Genomic DNA, 16,271 nt, shown 5'->3' with positions numbered 1-16,271 from the left:
TTGAGAGAGAGAGTGTGAGTGGAGGGGAAGAGCAGAGAGGAAAAGAAAGACTCTTAAGCAGGTTCCACACTCAGTGCAGAGTCCTACATGGGGCTGGATCCCACAACCCAGAGATCACGCCCCCAGCCAAAATCAAGAGTTGGTCACTCAGCCGACTGAGCCATCCAGGAGCCTCTGGGTTCTATTTCTTTCTTTCTTCTTTTCTCCTTTTTTTTTTTTTTTAAAGATTTTATTTATTTATTTGAGAGAGAGACACACACAGCGAGAGAGGGAACACAAGCAGGGGGAGTGGGAAAGGGAGAAGCAGGCTTCCGGCTGAGGATGGAGCCCGACATGGGGCTCAATCCCAGGACCCTGGGATCATGACCCGAGCTGAAGGCAGACGCTTAACCGACCGAGCAACCCCTGGGTTCTATTTCCGAAAGGGCCTGTGTTTCTTACTCCACATTCACAACCACCACTTTAGTTCATCAGGTCCTCACCTGGACCATGCCAACAACCCACAAATGGGTTCGCTACTAAACTACATGATTCAAATTCTTCCCTTCCTCAAAGTAATGATCTTATAGATTGCACTCTACAAATCATACTAAATTTCACTAGTCATTATATTTTATTCTAATGGGTCCTTACAAATTTTATACATAGGCCTTAACCCTAAAAGTCATGTACTTTCTAACCCATTTTCAAGTGATCCTTAGTTTTAAATAATTTAATTCAACATAAGAAAGATAAGGTGAAATGAGAATATCTAAAAGAATTTCAGGAAGGAAAATCAAATGAGAATATAGTTGATATTTTTTCTCAAAAATCATGTTAGAGGGGCACCTGGGTGGCTTAGTGGGTTAAAGCCTCTGCCTTCAGCTCAGGTCATGATCCCAGAGTCCTGGGATTGAGCCCCGCATCGGGCTCTCTGCTCAGCGGGTAGCCTGCTTCCTCCTCTCTCTCCGCCTGCCTCTCCGCTTACTTGTGATCTCTGTCAAATAAATAAATAAAATCTTTAAAAAAAATTGTGTTAGAAATTACTTCATCAGGTAATAACTTAAGAATCTCCACCAGAATGCAATGAGATATTAATGATCTTAGAATCTCACACCTCCTTTCCACAGAAGAATTCCAATTAATACATGGAGAAGGAATGAGAAAAATATAAAATTACAACTAGACAAACACCACAGTAATACTTGTTACCAGCAAGATGCACTGATAAATGCTAAACTCAGTGGGTCAAAGTGTGAGCCAAACAGGTTATTTGCAGTCTCAAAGAAATCTCTCCCAAATATATATTAATTACGAAGGGTAAAACACTAACTTACAATGGAGAAACCCTCAGACACCACTTTACCAAGTGGTCAAAGTTAACATAACCAGTAATAAGACATATTAACATCATGTAATCCTAATACAGTGCACTAAGAACGGCATAGCACAGCACATTTTTGGTAAAAGAATATGCGGTATTGCCAAAAATGCAAACCGTGATCTATTTATGGGAGTATATCAGACAGACTCAAATTGAGAAACAGGCTGCAAAATAATGGACCAGTACTCTTCAAAAGTATCATGGTCATGAAAGACAAGGAAAGACTGAGGAGTAGTCACAGAATGAAGGCTGAAGAGACATAACCAAACACAATAAGGAAACCTGAACTGGATCCCGGGTCAGAAAATAGACAAGAGTGGAAAAACTGGTGAATGTCAACTAAGAAGTGTAGATTAGTTCATAGTTTTGTACAAATGTTAAAGTCCCGGTTTTGATAACTACATGGTGGTTACATAAGATGTCTACATTAGGTACAGTGTGGAGGGTGTACAATAAGTGTACTATTTTTGAAACTTTTCTATGGATCTAAAAAGAGTAGAAAAAAATGAACTTGGAGCATAAATAGAAAAAAAATTAATCTGAAGCCTAAGTCTGTACTCAAAAGATAACACTGACTAGTGTCATAGTTATAACCGCCACAAATTTCGTGGACAGCTCTGATTTCATGTAACCTGTGTTCTTGTAAATAAAGGTTATTTACTAAACTTGTAGCCTTTAAGTGTTTACATCAGCATAAGCCATACTAAAGAGCTTATTATTTAAAGATGGTGTTTCGCAGTTCTCTTGGGCTCTGTTCACCTGCCATGGGAAGAGAAAATACTGCCAGTTAAAACTGTAAGGAAGTAGCTGGGATCTGCACACAACAGAATATCATCAGGAAAACTATTAAGCCAGGTTATTAGTTCACTAGTTCATTTGTTTCTTTATACTTATTATTTTGGGGTGTATATTTTTTCCATCATGATATATGTCACTTTCAAGTGAAAACTACATGTGACTTTACAAATGCCATAAAAGAACTAATTTTCAAATTCCCTCATGGCTAGTAAACCAACAGGAGTTGCTATTTATTTAGAGGATTCATACCCAGCTATGTACTTGAGAAGAATTCAATTTTTTTTTCTTCATATCTAACATCCTTTGTCTGTTCCAGAATATCACAGTACAGTTACTTATCATGTCTCCTTAGGCATCTGTTGGCTGGGACAATTTCTCAGAGTTTGCCTGTTTTGATGACCTTGCAAGTTCTGAAGAGTTCTAGTCAGGTATATTGTAGGAGACTTCTCTTGTAGGAATTTGTCTGATATTTTTCTCATGATTAGAATGGGGTTATGGAAGAGAAGAGGAAGGAAAACCACGTGTAAGGTGCCATTTTTATCACATCTTACCAGGGGTGTATGCCATCAACAAGGCTTTTTGACAAATGATATTAAACTTGATCCTCTGACCGAGGTCGTGTTTGTCAGGTTTCTCCACTGTAAATTTAATGATTTCATATTGTACTCTTTGGAAGGAAGCTGCTATATGTACAAACAATACTTAAGGAGTAGGGAGTTATACTGAGTTATACTCTTATCTTCTGAGAGCATGAAGTACCTACATAGATTATTTGAATTCTTCTACAGGGAGGGTATACGTTTTAAACTCAGTCAATAATGGGATTAAAAGCTCTCATTCTGGGATGCCTGGGTGGCTCAGTCAGTTAAGTGGCTGCCTTCAGCTCATGATTCCAGCTTCCTGGGATCAAGCCCCACATGGGGCTCCTTGCTCCGCAGGGAACCTGCTTCTCCCTCTGCCTCTGGCTGCCACTCTACATGCCTGTACTCTCTCTATCTCTCTGACAAATAAATAAATAAAATCTTTTAAAAAGATAAAAGCTCTCATTCTACAAGATTAGATTAACATTATAATCACTAATATTTGCACTCATGCTTTCCCCATCCTACTTAGAAAATAATTTTTATCAGTATACATGCAAGCCATTATTCCTTTTATGAGCCTATTCTAGCCAGCACTATCAAAAATTTATATATTATTTTAAAGATTTAGACATATATTCTATTATATAACTATACTACAATTTATTTGAAAATGATCTTGATAGACATTGTCCCCGATTGTCATTACTACAAAGAATGCTGCAATTTAGCCCATCTCTCATGGTAAACTTGGGAGATTTTCAGAATGACAAACAGAATGATGATCCCTCACAAAATTAATTTGGTGGATTGCAATTAGCTCCTTTAAAAAAAATGAAATAGAACAGGGTAGGATAGAGAATATATCACAATAAAGTACTTCAGAAGTAGGAAGGTAAATGATGATTCTGAAAAAGTATTTTATTTTCTCTCTATGTGTGCACATGCATGCATGTACATTGTATGAATACAGCATGTGATAGTGAAAAAAAGTATTTCAAACTATTTTACGTACAAATAAATTTGAAAATCATCTCTATTAAGTGGAATTGCTGGAGTAAACCTATATTCTCCACTTTACAAGATAGTAGCAAAGTGTCACCAGCAGTGTATGAGAATTCATGTTTTCTCTAAATCCCCATAATTGACTGTTACTATCATATTTACCTTATGGCAACCTACACAGGATGAAATGGCATCCTGTTGTTTGAGTATCTATTTGCCTGATTACTACTCAGAGTGAGTATCTTTTCATGTTTTTACTGGCCAACTGGGTTTCCTATCCTTTCAACTGCGTGTCCGTATCCTTTGATCCCAAAAGATTATGCTTGCTGGCCTTTTTTCCTGGACTTGTACATTATATACATGTGTACCTGTGTATCTCTCTCTATATAGATATAGACACATAGATATTTATTTGCAACACACATTCAACAAAGCAAACACAAATCTGTTTATGGGCTTTTTGTTAAATAGAAGTTTTATAACTTTAATACAGTATAATTTACCAAATTTATTCTTTCTGGAGTAAGTTTTTTTGTGTTTTCCATAAGAAAACTTCCCTTGTTTTAATGTCACATAAAAATAGTTTTAAATTAGAACTAAATTCTAAGTTTAAGATTTTTGCTTTTCACCTGGCATTATCTAGAATTTATTTGTATGTGGTGTGAGACAGAGATCTAGTTTGAAGCTTTTAATTACCTGATGGAAGCACTAGTATAGCTACCACTTGAGACTGTCTTAAGGTAAATTCTATATCAAATACAAATACAGGCAAAAAAAAAACAACAAAACTTTAAATGCAATTCTTGTCTTTTGCTCTTTGTATCATAAAAGTTGGAAACTATCTAACAAGAGGAACAGATATAGTTTTTGTTCAGGGAAACATTATACAGTATGGTAAACAAGTCAAGCCACACCTATGCCAAAAATGTATCTTACAAATAAAGGATTAATAAAGAATGTTGTTAAAGGCATTGGCTGCCCTTTTCTCCCCAACACAGCCAAAATTCTCGAAAATAATATGATCTCTTTTTCCCTGATCCTCTAAAACTCAAACAATTTGAGCCTTTGTTTTCCACTATATCAGAGAAAAAACTTCCACTATTGTGGAATTATTCTACTAATGTAGCCAATATTAAAAAACTGGTGGCTTTTTTTTAGTCTTCTATCTTCCATTCAATTTGTCTTCCTTAACCATGACTTCTTTCTTAAACAGCCATCATTTCTTAGCTTTTGTGAACATTGCTCCAGTTTTTGTCCTACTTCTCTGTCCAATATTGAGGGGTCTCTATCTGGTAAATGAATTTTGGAATTACTCAAAATTTGGTCCTAGGGTTTCTTTTATTCTTACTCTTGTACTTTTTGTCTAGACTTTTTTCAAGACTTCATTTTTTTTTTAAAGATTTTATTTATTTATTTGACAGAGATCACAAGTAGGCAGAGAGGCAGGCGGGGGGGGGGGGGGTAGGCAGGCTCCTGCTGAGCAGAGAGCCCGATGCAGGGCTCCATCCCAGGACCCTGGGATCATTACCTGAGCAGAAGGCAGAGGCTTTAACCCACTGAGCCACCCAGGAGCCCCAAGACTTCATTTTTAAGTAATCTAGACACCCAACATGGGCTCAAACTCACCACCATGAGATCAAGAGTTGCATGCTCCCCCAACTGAGCCAGCAAGGCACCCCACTGTCTAGGCTTTTTTGACCCTACCCCTGGTGTCAGCTAGCACTTATATGTGAAAGTCTTAACAGATAGCTCCAAATCCATATATGTAATTCCAACCTTAACACATCCACCTGAGACACAAACTGAGTATGTTTAAAACCAAACTCATGATATTCCCCGTGAACCTTGTTTAGGTAGTAAACCTCCTAACTCTCCAGTGTTTACAGTCTCTGGAGATGGCACCACCTTCTACTCAGGTATACCAATCAGAAAACTTGGCAGTCAGTCATTCTTTATAACCCATTCTTCAGTTGTATAGCCACATATTACTTTTTTATTTTGCTTTTTTCAGAATGCATATAGGAACACCTCATCCCTTGGGTAAAACCCTTTAGTGCCTCTCCCCCATCATAATCAAAAGTAGAATCCTTAATACAACACAGAAGGTGTTACATGGACTGGTCTTTCCCTCCCTTTCTAGCCTTGTCCCATGGCCCTCCTCTTTGCTTTATGGCATCGCACCATATTGGTCAGGAGCCCATGCTTCCTACTGGTATTAAGACCTCTGCATAAATTGCACTTCCAACCCACCCCCTCTATCCTCTCTCACTCCATTGTCTCACGACACCTCCTTGCACTTTCAAGCATCACTTCCCCAGAAATGATGCAGTCCGAACCAAAAACCAGAGCCTTTACTTCAAGTTTATAAATACATACTTCGGTTTTTACCATTTGGATTAATGTCTGTCTCTATCACTTAACTGTAATTCCACGACAGCAAGACAGAGCTCCTCCAGCACTCATCACAGTCCTATGGGCTTGGTAAGGACTCAGATATGTGCTGCAGAAATTTAGGATTATCATTTCAAAGGTACATGTAATATGCACTAAAGCCACTAGAGGCTGCCTTGTTTTTCTTTTTACTTCCCCAGAACAAACACTTGAATTGTGAAGATTCAGGATACTTAAAAAAAAAAACAAAAATCAAACTTATATGCTTGAGTCATTTACTATACATAAAATTGGATTCCAAAATATCATCCTTCGCATACTAATTATTTTATTATTGCCAAGCACATGTATATTAAGTAATTTTATTAACATTGCTCTTTAAAGAGAACCACATTTTATTCAGATTTACTGAAGATAACTTTGTCATGGTTGAATTGTTTGGAAATCTCTCAAAACAAATGAATAACTACTAAAAATTTTAAAACATACATATCCATGTACCAATAAAAGTTATTTAGCTTATACCTGTGGAATGTTTACAGGCATTAAAAAACAATTTAAAGATTACATATTTCTAAAATTTCACATTAACCAAAAATCTGCATTTAAAATGTTACCTGTGATTATTTTAAGACTGTTAAAACCATAAATTAGTTTTTAAGCCCTAAAATATTTGAAGTGTTGGGGTGCCTGCATGGCTCAGTGGGTTAAAGCCTCTGCCTTCGGCTCAGGTCATGATCCCAGGATCCTGGGACTGAGTCCCACATCAGGCTCTTTGCTCAGCGGGGAGCCTGCTTCCTCCACGCTCTCTCTCTCTGCCTGCCTCTGCCTACTTGTGATCTCTGTCTGTCAAATAAATAAATAAAATCTTTAAAATATTTGAAGTGTTTGTTTACAAGCATAAAAAATCTTTAACGTTTTATTGCTAAAATACAAAGTTCAATGACTATCTTCATTATTCAAATTTTAGCTGCAAAGACCTACATTAATGTAAGTTTTGCTAAGGAGAAAATTTCCCAACCATATTAATAAATTATTATAAGCAGAGATTAGCAATTATTAACATTCTAGTATGTGCTACTTCTTTTTTTTTTTTTTTAAGATTTTATTTATTTATTTGACAGAGAGAGATCACAAGTAGGCAGAGAGAGAGAGAAGGAAGCAGCCTCCCTGCTGAGCAGAAAGCTGGATGCAGGACTCAATCCTAGGACCCTGAGATCATGACCTGAGCCAAAGGCAGAGGCTTAACCCACTGAGCCACACTAGTGCCCCAGTATGTGCTACTTCTTAAGAAGTTTTATTGATAAGTACACCTCTATATACTGTGGAAAAGAAAAGTACTTACTGAGAAAACTGGCCAGTTGATCTGTTATGGGCTGGGAAGGTCATATAAACAAGTCCATGATTATAGGATACGAAGTAGAATCAGGAAACTACAGATTTATACAGGAAGTCAATCATGGAAGCACTTCTTCATCCAACTTCTTACAGCTCTCTGAGAAAACATATTTTAAATATATTTTCAAATTACATTTTAGAAATCAGACCCTAAATTAAAGATACTCCCTTTGTACCCTACTGACTTAATTGCTTTTTCCAGGTTTAGTGGCTGAATAGTTGAAATTTTTCTTGTTTTATTTTTAAAAACCTCTCAATACTTTCAATATATACTAATATTGCACTACCTATAACTGACCATAACATTTATGGTATAGGGTACCACGTACTGTGACAAGCACATTCCTAATGCTGTGTACTTTCATTAATCCCCCTGACAGACAAATGTTAAATGAGACTAAGAGAAGTTAAGTAACTTAAGGTGTTACAGCAAATAATTGGCAGAATTGAAATATGAACTCTAGGCACTTCTGCCAGACAAGGACTATCTTCTTCAGGGACCCTAAGTGCAGGGGATTTCTAAAAATTCCATTACAGAGATGGAAATATTGTATATAAATAATACATTTCCAACCATGCCCTTTTCATACCATTCACTATTCCCTCCCATTTCTCCATTCCAGAAATTGATTCCATTTTCAATCTCTCTGGCAAACTCAACTACAATAAGTATAAGCAATCCTTTTTTGCTAACAAACAATAACAGGATATAGCATTGGCTATCTTGATACTATTTTTCTAAGATTGGGGATTCTTTTTTCATGTTTTTCTTCCATATATATAGCATAGGAAAATACTTAGAATTCAAACATTAGGAGCTCATGTTCTATAAAAAAAAAATATTTTGAATTCTTAGTACTAACCATGTTTAAAAAAAAAAAAGTTTCCAGCAAAAACAGAAGAAAAAACCCAAAGCCTCATTCAAATGAAAATTTAAGTTTTCTGAGCCTGGGTAAACTGAAATTAAAGCCTACACTTAACCGTTGGCATACTTTCACATGTAAGCCAATAACCTGACCTATGGTTATATAAGAATGCTCTGTTTTTATTTTTCCACAGAGCTAAAGGAGATACTTTACTACTTCAGGTTAACATGTAATTCACCCGATAACAAAATTACTGCTACCTATTTATCTTGGCGCTTACAGGGAGCTATACGGAAAGAAAGGAAATTTAAAACCTTGCAAAAGCAGCAATTTATGTGTGAAGAAAATAGATCTTAGGACTAGCATTCCAATACCATTTGACTAGAAACTAACATCCCCTTTACCACCTTGCACTGTAGTCAAGGAATGACCTAAAAGATAAAGGTGGAACTTCCAAAATTTAGTGCTAACATTTGATAAAGGAAAATAAAACTGTGCAAAGCATCCAAGCTTTAAAATAAATATGTTCCACAGTCAATACCTTAATTCCAGCCTAAATGGCCAAGCCAGAAAGGCTGGAAGGCTAGTGCGAGAAGAATGGCTTTGCACATAAGAAAACTGATTTTATTTTATTCTTTTATTATTTTTTAAAAAGATTTTTTATCTATTTATTTATTTGACACACAGAGAAAGAGAGATCACAAGTAGGCAGAGAGACAGGCAGAGAGAGACGGAGAGGCAGGCTCCCTGCTCAGCAGAGAGCCTGATGCGGGACCGATCCCAGGACTCTGGGATTATGACCTGAGCCGAAGGCAGAGGCTTTAACCCACTGAGCCACTCAGGCGCCCAAGAAGAAAACTGATTTTAAAAATTCCTTTGAATACTTATAATGGAGTTGACCTGACCAGGTCGTTGAGAGTCTCTAGGCTTAAGTTTGCATTACCTCTCTACTGATGGGGCTGCATTTAACACTTTCAAGGGTCCCTGTTGTGCAAACCGTGTTTTAAATGCTAAGTGCTCATTCAGGGTATCTATCCACAAATCCAACGAAATCCAAAACTCTATAGAGTTCTGTCCGGTTACTTCCTCCACCTCCCACAGCCCAGCACGCCCCGCCCTTTCACAGCACTAACTCGGAGGCTAGAAGGCGGTCTTTCAGAAGTTCAAGCAGCCGGTGCCGTCGCCAGGCCTCCAGAGCGATCGGGCACTTGACTGGGAAGGGAAGAGAAAGGAAGTCAAATTCTAAGTACTGCCCTGGACACCTGCTACACGTGCGAAGACAGTACCACCCACCAGCTGCGAACAACAGAAAAAGTGAAGAGCGCCAGGGAAGCAGCGCGCCCGCGGGCGTGAGGCCAGTTTTGGTGCCACCGCACCTCTGCGCTCTGGTCCCCGGGCTTTACCTGGGGCTTTTCAGGCGTTATCTCGAGAAGGAGGCCTCCTCGGCGCAAAGGCAGAATCCAGCTCTCGCGCAGAGTTCCCCTTTGACCCCTGAAAGGAGAGGGGAGAGAACGCTCCTAAGCCACCGTCATAACTGCCTCTCAACTACGGAACGCCCCCCGAAACCTACCTGCCGGGAGCCTGCTCTCGCGATAATTCTAGAGCCAGCCGTCGGTAATTCCAGCCCCTCTCTCCACCTCCGGCCAATCAAACAGGAGTGGGGGCGGGGTTTTGCCTTTGAGCGGGGAGCGGGGCTTTCAATCTTCGCTCACTGGTGTTGAGAACGGGCGGGGCTGGGGCAGGGCTTGGGCGGGGAGAGGGGCAGGACTCGCACCCTTTCTCGCGAGACTGAGACCAGGAAGACGCCTGCAGAGCCGCGCTGCTGGTGCAGCAGTGGCTGAGTAGCGGGTTCTGTTGCGTCCGGACCTCCTGCCTCCGAGCCTACTCTGGTCTCCGGGTGGGGAGTGGCCAGGCCAGGATTGTGGAGGTGCTCAGTGCCCGCTGAGGCTTAGGGGGAATCCAGGCTGCGGCCTGTCAAAGCCAGTTAGGGAGGCGCCCACAGTCCTGACAGGATAAGATGGCGGCAATGGCGCCTGGAGGTAGTGGCAGTGGTGGCGGCGGTGTGAATCCATTCCTCAGCGATTCGGACGAGGACGACGACGAGGTAGCGGCGACCGAGGAGCGGCGGGCAGGACTTCGGCTGGGTTCCGGGAGCGGCCTAGATCCTGGCTCTGCGGACTCGCTATCGCCCCAAGATCCCGTGGCCTTAGGGAGCAGTGCGCGGCCAGGGCTCCCTGGGGAGGTGTCGGCGGCTGCGGTGGCAATGGGGGGCTGCGGGGAGACCCCTGCCCGACTGTCAATTGATGCGATCGCGGCTCAGCTGTTGCGCGATCAATACTTGCTGACCGCCCTGGAGCTGCACACCGAGCTGTTAGAGAGCGGCCGAGAACTGCCTCGGCTGCGCGACTACTTCTCCAATCCAGGCAACTTCGAAAGGCAGAGTGGGACCCCGCCGGGGATGGGGGCGCCGGGGATCCCTGGAGCAGCCGGCGTTGGAGGCGGAGGAGGTCGGGAACCGAGTACGACGTCTGGCGGGGGACAGCTCAGTAAGTGAACACAGCCTGTCACTCCCGCAGGATGGTCAGGATTGTCCGGGAGGAGGTGTTTCTGGGCGGGTAGTGAGTATTAGGAACATTTTAGAGAGAGTTGGAGGGGGGGTGGGAGTCTTTTGCGGTGGAAGCAAAAGGATCTGGCACCGGTTGTTCTCTGTGTGCCGCCAACCTTTGGCTGGACTTCGACTTGCTCCTGGTTCCTCCGTTGGCTTCGGTATCAAAAAAATACCAGTTTCCAGTTCGCTGGCTGTTATGGGACTGCAGAAGTCTCCCTTGCAACTTATCGCTTTAATCGTTTTTCTTTTTCCTCCAATCTCCTAAATCACCTCTACCAGGAAATAGTGTTTCTTAAATTGCTTGCAGTAATTCCTTGACTCAAAGTCAAGAGGGGGAAAAATAGGGAATGTTCTTTACGCACAGTCAGATCCCCCAAAGTCCCTTTACTTTGGAATGACTTTCTCACTCAAAAACTGGGTTTTCTGCTGCCCAAAATGTGTTTAAGTAAAGTCTTTTTAATTCCATTTCGATGCCTTAACTGCAAGAAGTTTCCAAAATGACGGAAAATACAAGGAGTAGGGTGGACAGGTTCTGCCTGTGGTCTATCTTGTGGTCCCACTACCTCGCAGTCTTTTTTTCTCTGCATAATTTACGAATTTACTTTTTTACCGCGTTATAATCATTCTTAGCAGTACAGAGTAATTGTTTACCCCATCCATCATATATTTATAAGCGTTTCTTTGAGCTTGAAAACGTACTATTAGGGATGTATTCTGGATTCCCAGATTCAGTTTTGGGAAGCATCTTGGATTTTCCCTTCCTAATGGTATGAGAAGTTTTAATGTTATCAGAGGAGGCCAACTGGAATTTACTAACAGATGTTAAATGTACAATTTTTAGCTTGTAGTTTAACTGATTATTTTGTCTTTGTACTTTTGAATGGTGTCAGAGACTTCTATTGCCAAATCTAGATGTAATGCAAGTGCAAAGAGTACATTTTCTGTCCTGGTGAATCTTGGGCAGATTTCCCTCTTTCATGTGGAATTTTCTCAGTAGGTGTAAGTTCCTTACTCGGTCTGTAGGATAATCATTTCAGGAAGAGATTTTTCTCATTGCTGGGTAGCCTAAATGTCACCTTTGTAAATGCTTCCCACACTCCCCATGTTTAGTTAGTTGCATCTGTCTTTCTCTCTCTTTTTTTCCCCTTAGTTGCTGTTTCATTGCGCTTTCATATGTAAACTATAGTCTAATTATTTTGTATTTGATTTGTTGACAGGATCATTTTTCTCCATTAAATAGTCACTTCTTGAGGGATATCCTCATATTCCTCACACTTTGTACAGCCCCTGGCGTATTGTTGAACATAACTTAATTGCATCTGCTATGGTTTTCTACCATGTTAATAAAATGAAATACGTTATTCCTTACTTCATGACTTCATTCTATTTGAAAGAATTTCTGTGCCTCCTTATTACAGTTTGATATCACTGTTCATACTGAAAATTTCTCATTAAAACTTTTTGTATATAGAAATCGTTATGGAGCACCTAGGTGGGTCAGTTGACTGGGCATCAGATTCTTAGTTTAAGCTGGGGTGGTGATTGCTGGTGGTGAAGTCTGCGCTGCATGGGGGGTGGGGGTCCCTGCTCAGCGGGGAGTCTGCTTGGGATTCTCTCTCACTGTTCTCTCCCCTATATGTGTGTGTGTTCTCTCTCTCTCTCTCTCTTTCTCTCTGAAATAAATACATCTTAAAAAAAAAAGAGATACTTACATTTATAATTTAGACTCTGTCGCTTCTCGGCCTTTTGGCTAAGATCAAGTGTATAATTTAGACTCAAGTAGCATTTTCAAATTAACAAAAAGGAAATGAGCAAAAGAGAAAAAAATAAGTTATCTGTAATCTTGCCAATGATATATGCCTGGCCTGTCTTTTTCATGCATATATTTTAAAAAGTAAACATTGGACTTAACTGTTTCATATAGCTTTATATTGATAGCCACTATAATTTTTATCATCAACTTTGATGTAAGATTGCATACATAAAATGCACCTGTTTCAAGATAAAGTTTGATGAGTTTTGAAAAACTTTATAGTGTTTTGTAGATATTTTTCCCAGTATGGTTTGCTGTGTTGTTTTCTACATTTTTGTTTCTTTGTTTTCTACATTTTTTCAAGTTCAGTTAATCAGTTCTTTTTCATTAGTGATTCATGTTTTTTGTGTCCTACATAAAAAATATTTGCCAATCCCAGGTTGCAGAAATTTTCTTCTAGAAGTTTTAGGGTTTTAGCTTTTAATTTAGTTTTGTGATGACAAGACTGTATTTTAATTAAAGTTATAAAAAGAAGAAATATTTCTTAAATACTCTTTCTATAAATGTGCACACATAGCATGAACTTCAGTACATCTTAAATACAAATGCATTGTATATTTCAAAATATCAGTGCCTGTAAGCGTCTTAATCCAGTTAGAAAATAGATAAATATTAATATAAGTCTGTAAGTCTGTACTTAGTACCATGTTTTGAAGATTTTAACTAAGCCCCTGATTGCACAAATTATATTTTAGGAATTCAGAGGGTGTTTCTCTAGGATTGAGCTACTGCCTCCTTTTAAATGTCCCCTATATTCAAGTGTAGCATGTTGATCACTACTAATTGGATTATGATTTTATAATACTCAATAAGAGCGTCATAGTTCATTATAAACAGTGTTAAGATTGAGAGTACGGATTATCTAAAACATTAAATTATTTTTATTTCTTTTTGTATATATTTTGATTGATATGTGTTTGATATGAAACTTCATAATACTTCAAAAAATAATAAATATATAACCAAAAGTAGTTTCTTTCTTTCTCTGATGTCTAAAAACAATTTAATTTTGCAAGATTTACTGAGTCATTTAAAAAAAAAAGAAAAAAGACTTACTGTATTATTTACTGAAAGTCTGTTGACCTAGGTAAGTTGTATGGTTGTGCTATTAAAATACTTTAAGAAGTCTTCATACTGTATTGAACCTTTTTTCCTTGGGTGGAAGAGTAATCCATATTTATAAAACATTCAAATGGTAAAAGAATTATAGCTTTATAAGTTTGGTATTTTCAGTAGAAGAATTTTTTTTTTTAAGATTTTATTTACTTATTTATTTATTTAGAGGGAGCATTTGGGAGCATGAGTGGGATGGGGGAGGGGAGGCAGAGGGAGAGGGAGAGAGAGACTCTCAAGCAGACTCCAGGAGTTGAGCGTGGAACCCAAATGTGGGGCTTGAGATCAAGACACGCCGAAATCAGGAGTCGGTTGGTCAACAGACTGAGCCACCAGGTGCCCCATAGATTTGTATTAACTAAAAAATTTACTTCTAGCAAATGATCTAAGGAAGTTTCATTGTTCGTTAAATTGTAGCATCTTTGTGAGATTTCTACTAGATCTATTTGGTGAACTAATTATATCTTTATACACACACATTATATATATGTATTTCTTTTTTCCTCTGTATTTTTGCCAAATGGGCCGGAATAAATATTCATTTAGTAATTATTTTGCTTTTCAGTTAGATTGAAAGATAAAAATTGAGGCAATGTCATTGATTAACACTGAACAGATTGTACTATCTTTGTCCGAGTAATGCTGGTTCCTCTTGAAGTCTTAGAGAACTAATTAAAATTGGACTGTAATTTCATAGATGAGCCCAGCTTTTTTTTTTTTTTTTATAGTACAGACAGTAGGTGATCAAATGGGAAAAACAAGTAACTTAATACCTTTCAGTGATGGATTTCTTTTAATCTGTATTTACCATGTCTTCAAGTTTTTATAAGGTAGCTTGTGAGGAGGCAGGCATTTATGAATGAATGTGATAATTTCATTTGTGACCCTACAGCCTTCTTGAGTCATTTTCCTTCTTTTTAAAATTTTCCGTTTCATGATCCTACCTGTCTTTTCTCAGAACTCACAAAGTTTACACATCTCATTGTTCTCAGTGTTCTTTTTTCAGTATCACCAATGCTAACATGTCAAGATTTACCATCCTCCAGCATTCCCATCTCTTCCACTTTACAAAGTAGTTCTGCCCTTGTTGGGTTGAATTTGAGTTTAGTGCTTCCTCTGGCTTCTGAGAAAGAAAACATTAATAAAATATCTCTGATATTTTTGGGTTCACTGCTTTTAGCTGAATGAGACTTTCTACTATTTTCTGGATCCTGTACATTCCCAAATTTATCTGTTGCATAACTTGCCATTTTTCTTGCCTATATCTGTCTAGTACTTTCAACATTATTATTAATTCTGATAAAAATTTAATCAGATATTGTCACTGGCTAGCATAGTGACTTGAATATAGTTGGTATTCAGTATTTTATGTTTATCAGTATATTAAATTATGTAATCAGGATTGTAGGAATCCAAGTGATGTTTAGTGAGGTCCTTGAGCTTATGTTCTTGGAGAAGAGACAAGACCAACACATGACAGAACCGTAGAATAGTCGTCTGTCATACAGATAGTAGTGTAAGCATTCAGATATAGAAGAATTACTGTTGATTGTGGTAATGAAATGGCCCTTGTGGAGAAAGTGAAATTTTGACTAGTTACTTTATTATTTGGCCCTATTTAGACACTTTATCTTGTGTGAGGAAAAGGAAAAGGAAGTGAGGGTAAAGAAAAGATAATATTTATTTTATATTTTGCCTTATTTAAAACATCTGGGAATGGTTTCCCATTATCTGGCTCTCTGCTAAATAAAATGATTCCATATGGGTACTTGGAAAAATGCAGTGTGATGTTTCAAACCATTGTGGTATTTTGGCTGAGAGGAACCAAGATAAGACTATTAATCAAGGAAAACAGGCCTTATTCCTGTCAAAAATTAAAATTATACTATTTGTCAGAAGGAAAGTTAGTGATCTTCAGAATATATGCTTGTTTGTTTTTTAAAAAACTTCATTGGAAAAAACTTGTCAATTTGTGTAATTTTCATTTTGTTTGCTATTTTTAGGTTAAAAACGAAGTTTGGTTAATTTAGTTAATTTTTTTATGGCTTTTAACTATGCCTCTCTCACCCATGATCTTATGATGAAAAACATTTGTCTTGGTCTAAAAATGTAGTTTTATGTTTAAATTACAAATATCATTTGAGGGGTGCCTGGGTGGCACAGTCAATTAAGCGTGGGACTCTTAATTTCTGCTCAGGTCGTGATCCCAGTGTTCTGATCTCAGGGTCCTGAGGTAGAGGACTGCATGGGACTCCATGCTGAGCATGGAGTCTGCTGAAGTTTCTCCTCCCTCTGCCCATCCCTGCCTCAGCTCTCTCTCTCTTTATGAAATACA

At 38.7% G+C, this 16,271-nt stretch overlaps 2 protein-coding genes across 14 annotated transcripts in view; one reads left to right on the top strand and one right to left on the bottom strand.

Moving 5' to 3' along the window:
• PIGN (phosphatidylinositol glycan anchor biosynthesis class N) overlaps positions 1-9,990 on the bottom strand; it is a 106,273-nt gene extending 96,283 nt beyond the window's left edge. For 5 of the 7 annotated variants that reach the window (XR_007121896.1, XM_047697392.1, XM_047697396.1 and 2 more), the window contains exons 1-2: positions 9,806-9,960; positions 7,484-7,633 (exon numbers count right to left, since the gene is read on the bottom strand). The gene's annotated coding sequence lies outside the window, so the exon portion shown is untranslated. The other 2 variants (XM_047697395.1, XM_047697393.1) reach the window with 2 other exon arrangements.
• Positions 9,991-10,180: 190 nt separating this feature from the next.
• The window catches only part of RELCH (RAB11 binding and LisH domain, coiled-coil and HEAT repeat containing), a 111,130-nt gene continuing 105,039 nt past the window's right edge, over positions 10,181-16,271 (top strand). For 5 of the 7 annotated variants that reach the window (XM_047697106.1, XM_047697105.1, XM_047697104.1 and 2 more), the window contains exon 1: positions 10,182-10,948. In XM_047697106.1, coding sequence (XP_047553062.1) covers positions 10,420-10,948 — 529 coding nt within the window. In that variant the 5' untranslated portion in view covers positions 10,182-10,419. Of the gene's footprint in view, positions 10,949-16,271 lie in introns of all 7 variants that reach the window. The other 2 variants (XR_007121861.1, XM_047697108.1) reach the window with 1 other exon arrangement.

This window comes from Lutra lutra, chromosome 12 (assembly GCF_902655055.1).
Source record: "Lutra lutra chromosome 12, mLutLut1.2, whole genome shotgun sequence".
Classification (NCBI taxonomy): Eukaryota; Metazoa; Chordata; class Mammalia; order Carnivora; family Mustelidae; genus Lutra; species Lutra lutra.
The sequence above is the reverse complement of the archived record's forward strand: the minus strand, read 5'-3'. Positions and strand labels throughout refer to the sequence as shown.